Genomic DNA, 8,645 nt, shown 5'->3' with positions numbered 1-8,645 from the left:
TGTTTTCTCCCACTCCAAGCACAGGAGGCTCGGGAAGCCCCTCTGCCCGCCACCTTCCCCCAGCCGGCCCCCGCAGCCCTTGGAGTTCGCCCAGCCCGGCATCCCCGCGCGTTTGGGTACAGCGCCGCTGCTGCCTTTGTTGACGTCCCTTTCGGGCCGGGCAGCGGGCGCGCAGCCCCAGCGCAGAAGGCGGCCGGCAAGGGGACCCGCAGACTTACTTGCAGGAGGCAGGCGCCGGTGCACATCTGCGTCACTTGCGGGCTCGGGGGCGGCTCGGGGGGAGACGCCGAGATAGAGGGAAAATTGTACCGTGAGGACCTTGACAGCTTCCCAGGCGGGGGCGGGTGTCTTCCCCCTCCCCTGTCCCCCGGCCGCGTATATAACAGCGGCCCCGCTTGCTGCCTTCCCCAGCTCTCCGGCGTGGCTCGCCCGGCCGCCGCGCGCAGGGGCTCCCCCGGGGCGGAGAGGGACTGGACTCCGGCGGAGCGCGGCGAGGAGGAGGGAGACCCCCCCCCGCCCCCGCTCCTTGCAGGCGTTGTACCCCTGCTGCTGAGCCCGCTCGCGGCTGGCGCCCGTGACTCCGATTAGCGCCCCCCGCCTTCGCCAGCCGCTCGCCTGCCCCAGCCCCGGGCCGGGCTCCCAGCGCCGCGCTGTGCTGTGCGGGAGGGAGGGACGGAGAGAGGACGGCGCGGCGCGGCGCGTTGTGCAGCTGCCGGGGGCATCGGCTGAGAGGCGGGCTGGGCTCAGCAGCTCCGCGGGCGCCCTACTGCCTGGGCCCTTGTGCGCCTCGGGCTCCGCGTCTCGCCGCCCCGGCTGCATCCCCTTCCCGCCCAAAGCCGCGGCGGCGGCGGCGGCAGCGGCAGCATGTCGGGCTCGGGCCGGAAGGACTTTGACGTGAAGCACATCTTGCGCCTTCGCTGGAAACTGTTCAGCCACCCCTCGGCGCCCGCCGGGCCGGGCGGGGGCGGCTGCTTGCAGCCCGACGGCAGCTTCGAGCACTGGGGGCCCAGCCAGAGCCGCCTGGGGAAGAGCCAGGAGCGGAGCGGCAGCGCCTTCTGGAAGAAGCCCTCCTCCCCCGGCCCGCTGAACGGGACCCTGCTGCCCGCCAGCCGCCACGGGCTGGGCCAGCGCCCGGCGCCCAGGACCGTCTTCTACGTGCAGTCCCTGGAGGAGGCGGGCGGCCGCGGCGGGCCGGAGCTCACCCGCGAGCAGGAGAAGTCGCTGGTGCTGCAGGAGCTGAAGGAGGAGCCGGCGGGGGCCTCGGAGAGCAGCAGCCAGGCAACAGGTGAAGGATGTGGCCCCAGGTACAGTGAGTGACCCGCGCGGCGGGGCCCGTGGGGGCGGGGGCGGGGGCGGGGTTGATGCTGGCGGGGGCTGCCCGCGGGTTGTCGGCTTGTTGGGCGCGAGTTGTGTGGGGCTGAGCCTGGCCGGTCCGGGTGGAGGACTCTAGGCTGGGCTCAGCCGCACTGGGCTCCTCAGCGTGGGGGCTCCAGCCCTTGTGGACCCCGCATGCCTCGGGGTGAGTCACTGTCCCGCGCAGTGGCGCCTGGACCGCTTACACAGAGGAGTCTCCTCCGCAGCCTTAGCTGAGAGCTTCTCACTCACACTTGTAGAGGCGCCGGCACTAAGCTCCAGAGGTCCCAGTTGGATGCGCCTGTGGCTCCGCTGGGCTTTCAGCTGGGGCACTGCTTCCTCAGCTAGGGGAAGCATGTAACCCACACACCTAGCTGTGGGTCACTGTCCCTTGTAGTGGCACCTAGGCCACTTCACAGGGAAACAATAGGCGTCCTCTACAGCCTGGCCTGGGAGCCAGCTGGCCTTTTCCTCAAGCTTTGAAGTACCCGCACTGAGGTCCCAGGTTGGAATCTGCCTGTGGGCAGTTATATTTGCTCTTGTGTGACCAGGAGTGCCTGGGGTCCTGGCTTATGTCTGTCCTCTTTAACTTGATGGGCAAGGTAGATGTGCTGTCCCTCCCTTCCTCAAAAGGTTAGGGTCATGGGAAAGGTCAATCAAAACCAACTGACGGGGGGGAGGGAGGGTGGACTAACAATGTCATTGTGGAGGATTGAAATGGAAAAAAGACAAACAGCAACGAAGGGTCCTGTGGCACCTTAGGGACTAACAGAAATGTATGAGCATAAGTTTTTGTGGGCAACGAGCCACTTCGTCTTGCGTCTTTGCCCATGAAAGCTTATGCTCATACATTTCTGCTAGTCCCTAAGGTGCCACAGGACCCCTCCTTGCTTTTGCTGATCCAGACTAACACGACTACCCCTCTGATACTTTACAGCATACAGTATCTAAAAGTTGGATAGAAAAAAAGATGACCTGAAGCTATAGCTCTTTTTTTGCCCCCAATTTGTTAGCCACTTACTAAAGAATGTTGGCTCAGCATTTTCTCTTTCTATGAATCAATCTCTGTTACACTGCATAGGCAGGTCCGGTGAGATCATGGCATAAAGGGCAATGAGAAGCTGCCTTTCAAATAGAGAACTGTCCAGCTCAAAGAGAAAAAATCATTTTTCACCTAAGTACAAGTTAAGATAGTGGATTAGAAAGGGGATTTCAGGTCTGTGTTTTTCACAGTTTTTGCTGTTGTTCAAGGTATTTTGCTAATTTCTTATGGTAAGAAGAAGTGAAAAGTAAAATTAACAGTAAATTAATTAAGAGAGTGGAGTGTAATTCATGTTCATTGTAAAGGGGATAAGACTTTTTTTGGTTCAAATGAAGCTGAAGAGAAGGTCTCTGAGATCCATCACCACTGTATCTTTCCTCATTGTTTTAGTAACTTTCATTGTATTTCTTTGATCCATAATTTGTTTTTCTGTGGCAAGTAGATCTCCAGATTTACTTATAAACAGAGAGGCAAGTCCTAGTACTCTGTACCAAAGATCCTGTTCTCTGTATTGCAAATAACATTAAATATTTGAAGTGCAAAGACAACATTGTGTACGTTTTCTGGGATTCATATGATTGAAGATAAAACTTCATTTGACAGAAACTAGTGTAGAGTATGTAGGAGACTTTACAGGGGGAAGAAAAACATGTTCCGTCTACTTGAAAAAGTATTTTATAATTTTTATCCATTAGTGTAATTCATTTCTCAGTATCTACCTTGTTTAAATAAACATGGGCCATTCAGGGCATGAGTTAGAGTACTTTATTGAAGGAGAGGTCAGTGATGCTGGAATTTAATGTAACTTGGTGATTATCATTGAGAACATGTTGGGTGCTTAGAATTAAAGTTACAAATATTAGCAAGGTATATATTAAGAAAACCACCTATCTGTGCTACACATTAAAAGAATTAAATGACAGCTAGTTCTCTCTGCATGCATTTACTGTTAAGTGCATCATTGGTTTAAGGATCCTAAGAGATGGTTCATATTGACCAAAGAGAATTTGTTTTCCAGCCCACTGAATTTGAATAGAATTGCTCTGTCCATGAGAGTTGGTTTGATAAAATTGAGTTGCTCATTAGATATGCATTTTCTGAAATGAGGTATGTTTAATTATCATGTGCATTCTTGAATTCTCAGAGTTCATTGGTTCAATACTTTGTATTCATTGCTTCTTTAGTAACATACGCAGCCTTCCATTATTGCTATTGTGTTGTTTAATACAAATAATAAATTTGTTTTAAGTAGTTAAAATACTGAGATTTCAGAAGGGAAACAGTTTTATCAATAGAAAAAGAAAAACACTCTTTACAGAAAAGAAAAAAAATGATTAAAATAGATGTATTATAGAGAGGATTTTCGTAGGATAATTTGTTTTCAATACCATGTTGTGAGAGTATAAAGTATTGAAAAAACATTTTCCTGTGATACAATGTCATGGTCTTTTCTCTACTGACGTGTACTGTTCAGCACAGTGAGTCAAAGTTACTACATTCAAAAAACTTGGCATTTCGTTTACTGTTTAACATCTGGCTTGGGAGATACCGTGTGCTGCCAACAATCCCTGACCAGTTTAGTTTTGTTTTCTGTAGTATCTACACTTGCCGTAATGTAGTGTAAATTTTAGTGCTTGTGTACATCATTGTATCTGTAGGATATATGATCCATGATTCACTGTTGAATGACAACCTGATTCTCTCTAGGTCCGTGGCATGAATGCAGAACTGCTAACCATACACTAGTGTGTTTGGCCCGCTGAGTATGAAATTCTTCACATCTTTCATCTCTAGTGCCCATATTTTAATATGTGGTTCAAGAGTACTGTAGCACTTCAGAAGTTTTGAGTCTGGGAAATGAAATAGCAAACTTGTTTCGTACAAAAAAAAAAAGCAGCATCCAAGTGTTGAAATTGTTGGTGTACCTTTTGATGTTACTGCAAACAGATGGGAATGATGCTATTCCTAAAATGGTATATCTCACAGCAGCAATTTTAAGGAAGGTTAATATGTCTAAAAGTTTAAAGAAACAATGAAGAATAATGTGAGTGTAAACAAACATTATACCAGGAATAGGAAGGCAGTGTTTTTATGCGTGAGCCAAGGTATTATTCTACTTTGTATGAGTGAATATTAGTTATGTCTTCCCTTGAATTCTGATATCCATGCTCATGGGGTATAGAGAGATCTGTGTCTTGGTCCCTTCTGAGCATGAGTTTTACAGGCTGCCTCAGGGTGGAATAGTTTAAATCACCAAAAAAAAAAAAATCTATTTAAATCAGGTTACAAGAAACTGACGGGTTAGAAGACTGACTGTGCTTTGAGTGCACCTAATTTTCAGGTAAGCTTTTAACTCACTTGCGTGTACTTATGTTTCTTTGAGAAGACAAGTATAAAATGCGGTTCCCTTGGAAAAATGGACTTACGTGGAAGTAAAGTAGGTAATAGATTGACGGCTTCACCATTATGGTCTGTGGCCATGATGTTCCAAAATAAGAGGAATGTATTCTGTAATATAAAATAAGAAAATGTTACTGAGTGGCAAATGGCAGCTCTAGATTTCTCGTACTGCAGCTTTCTATATTAACTTGAGTAATAGATTCTAACTCTAGTTAACTAATTAAACGTATCATAAGGATTAGCTAAAGTGAACTTTTTTCTTTAGTAATAACCAACACATCAAACAGCTTGTGAATTCACTCCTCAAATCATACTTAGACTAAAAGACATAGAGAGAGCTTTTAAGAATGAAACATTGCAAAGTGAATCATCTAAATTACGAATTGGTTGATTCCACATCTTTTTCTCCCAGTAAACAGTTTTTCTTATGATGTTTCAATCTTGCAACTAGACCTCGCATCTCCTTCTGGCATCCCTTATAGTTGACACATCTTCCATTTTTTTACCCAAGGAGCAAAGTTCTTCAAACTTTTTTTTCAGTTACACCCTTACACTCTTACTCATTTAATTCCAGAACCTGGGACAGATTTCCTGTTGCAGAAGTGAGGGGGGAATATAGGAAGCTGCTCATGTGCACTAAATTATGTCTTTCCCTTTTCTTTCTAGTCCACTGCACTGTTCCTTTCTATGTTGCCTCTATCCTTTTCTATATATTGGCTCTCTGTCTTAAGACAATGAGTTAATTAACTCCTCTGTCATGCTTGGCCAAGGTTCACCATCATGTAAGCACAGAACAAAACCAATCCTATCCAGCTTATGTCTTTCTTCATTCGTGTTACTTTTTAGTCTGCTGAAAAACAGAAATTGAAAGCCCAGAACCTTGAAGAAATAAGAGTTGGTAGTTACGCTGGACAGGCTAAAGTCATAAATTCATTTTTATGTGACTGTAGGTGTATATGTATCATATTTGTGATGAGATTTAATTGTAACTGCTATTTTTAATTGAGAAATTTAGTGTTTGACTGATGATTTAAAATAAAAAAATTCTGATATAAGGAAAAAATCCAATTTAAAGAAAAAATACAATTTTTTTATTTTAAAAAATAATTGGTTTTTATTAATTGTGGGCTATTCAGCTGCCTGCCTATACTATGTTATTCTGAGCAGAGACAAATTGCCCAGGCATACCTGCTTGCTTTCTCTTCAAAGCTTGTTAATAGTATGATGGCCCTTGTTTATAGATAACACACAACTTTTCGTATGCAAACCTAATTTATTCTTAAGGTAAAAGAACTATTGAGAAACTGATTTAGGCTACGTCTACACGTGCACGCTACATCAAAATAGCTTATTTCGATGTAGCGACATCGAAATAGTCTATTCGATGAATAACGTCTACACGTCCTCCAGGGCTGGCAACGTCGACGTTCAACTTCGACGTTCGGCAGCACCACATCGAAATAGGAGCTGCGAGGGAACGTCTACACGCCAAAGTAGCACACATTGAAATAAGGGTGCCAGGAACAGCTGCAGACAGGGTCACAGGGCAGACTCAACAACAAGCCGCTCCCTTAAAGGGCCCCTCCCGGACACAGTTGCACTAAACAACACAAGATCCACAGAGCCGACAACTGGTTGCAGACCCTGTGCATGCAGCATGGATCCCCAGCTGCAGCAGCAGCAGCCAGAAGCCCTGGGCTAAGGGCTGCTGCACACGGTGACCATAGAGCCCCGCAGGGGCTGGAGAGAGAGCATCTCTCAACCCCTCAGCTGATGGCTGCCATGGCGGACCCCGCTATTTTGATGTTGCGGGACGCAGCTCGTCTACACGTGCCCTACTTCGACATTCAACTTCGAAGTAGGGTGCTATTCCCATCCCCTCATGGGGTTAGCGACTTTGACGTCTCGCTGCCTAACATCGATTTCAACTTTGAAATAGCGCCCAACACGTATAGCTGTGACGGGCGCTATTTCGAAGTTGGCGCCGCTACTTCGAAGTAGTGTGCGCGTGTAGACGCGGCCTTACAGTAATAACAGAACCTTATGAAAATGCTCATAAGCTTGCCAGATATCATTCCAGCTGTAAGATGGGGTCTGATAGAAGCAGTCCTTCAAAACCCCACAAGTCGGTTCTCTTCTGTGGCCACAAGTTCATACCATTTTCTACTCAGAACTATGGCTCAGTCTTATGAGTCTCAATAGGCCATGTCTTTCCAGCCTATCTCTAAAGACTGGGACCTACCTACCTTGGATGGTCCAGTCCATTGGTTGGATCAGGAAGAAAGCCTCAGCTAGTTTGAAACAAGGCTATTTATATAAAAAGAAGTCCTTTCTTTCTGTCTTGGTCCTTTCTGAACCCAGTTTTAACTAGTATATGTATATCTCTCCAGGAAGGTGGCTTTGAGGGTTTTTTATGAGGGAATTACATTAGTATCCCCCTCCTACTAGAGAAGATATACACAATTCCACAGTAATTCATGCACAATTGATTTTTTTTAATACACTGCACTTCAATTATATTAAATTTAATTCAACAGGGATTAATTGGATTTCATATATTTTATCTTAGTTCTATAAGGTTTGTCCAGGATATGGTTTGTGACAGTTCCCTTATATTGATGCGATAAGTCTGTGCTGACCGTTTTTAAAAGTACACCTTAGATTTGGAGCTCCATTTCCTTGATGATTCAGGACTCCTGGTACAGGCTCTGTATTTAGATCTGAGATAATGACTTCACTGTTTGGTGTTAATTATTTTAACTTCCAATATTAACTTTACTACTCTGTAATATATTGTGGAATGCATTTATGAAGGGCGTTGTACAAATGTCATTTTGATTGACTCATAAAAGGCACATTTCCTTGTGATCTGATTTTGTTCACTTGCAAAGAGCTATGTGGAGCTAACACCGTGAACACATATGTACTTTCATAAAGTTATATGGGCAGTCTCGTTGACGTGAATGACACTGCTTCAACAAATAAAGATGTTTGTGCACAAGATTTTGTGCAGGTTGGGCATCGTGTACTCTCAAAATTCTCTGTTTCTTGAATAACTACTATGGAAAACTTTAATTAAATAGATAAAACATGTGCATATACATTATGGTAAGATACTAGCTGATAAATGATTGTTTGATTTAGGATTCAGTCCTGGCTCAGAGGGGGCAATTGCCCCAGGGCTCAGCAGTTAAAAAGTCCCACAGCTCCTGACCACCACCAGCATTGGCCAGAGCCCTAGGTCCTTTAAATTGCTCCCACAGCACTACTTGTGCTTTTTGGATGATTTATTACCATAATAAACACACTGTTAAACAGAAGAATACTCACTAAAATTTATTAGATGTTTTTGGATGTTTTCTGCAATGTCAAATATATTGCTTTCAGTTACAGCACAAAATAAAAAGTTGAGATTGCTCACTTTATATTTTTTTACAAATATTTGAACTTATAAATCATAAGCAAAAGAAGCAGTATTTTTCAATTTACATCATATAAGTTCTGTAGTGCTATTGCCTTATAGTGAAAGAGTAACGCACAAATACAGATTATTACATAATTGCAGTCAAAAACAAACAAAAAAATTGAACTGTAGCCTCAGCAAGTCCACTCAGTTCTCCTGCTTATTCAGCCAATTGCTATGAGGAACAAGTTTGTTTATATTTATGGGAGATAATGTTTCCTGCTTCTTATTTAGAGTGTTACTTGAAAGTGAGAACAGACATTTGAATGGAATTTTTGTAGCTGGAATTGCAAGGTATTCAAGTGCTGGGTGTGCTAAACATTTGTATGATCCTTCATGCCACCATTGCAGAGGATAATGCTTTCATGCTGAGGATGCTCATTACAA

The 8,645-nt window shown here is 45.1% G+C and overlaps 1 protein-coding gene across 2 annotated transcripts in view; it reads left to right on the top strand.

The window, feature by feature from the left end:
• The first annotated feature begins 864 nt into the window (after positions 1–864).
• Positions 865–8,645, top strand: part of KLHL1 (kelch like family member 1) — a 501,813-nt gene continuing 494,032 nt past the window's right edge. For both annotated transcript variants that reach the window (XM_074982861.1, XM_074982860.1), the window contains exon 1: positions 865–1,304. In XM_074982861.1, coding sequence (XP_074838962.1) covers positions 865–1,304 — 440 coding nt within the window. The remainder of the gene's footprint in view (positions 1,305–8,645) is intronic.

This window comes from Carettochelys insculpta, chromosome 1 (assembly GCF_033958435.1).
Source record: "Carettochelys insculpta isolate YL-2023 chromosome 1, ASM3395843v1, whole genome shotgun sequence".
NCBI classification, from domain to species: Eukaryota; Metazoa; Chordata; order Testudines; family Carettochelyidae; genus Carettochelys; species Carettochelys insculpta.
The sequence above is the reverse complement of the archived record's forward strand: the minus strand, read 5'-3'. Positions and strand labels throughout refer to the sequence as shown.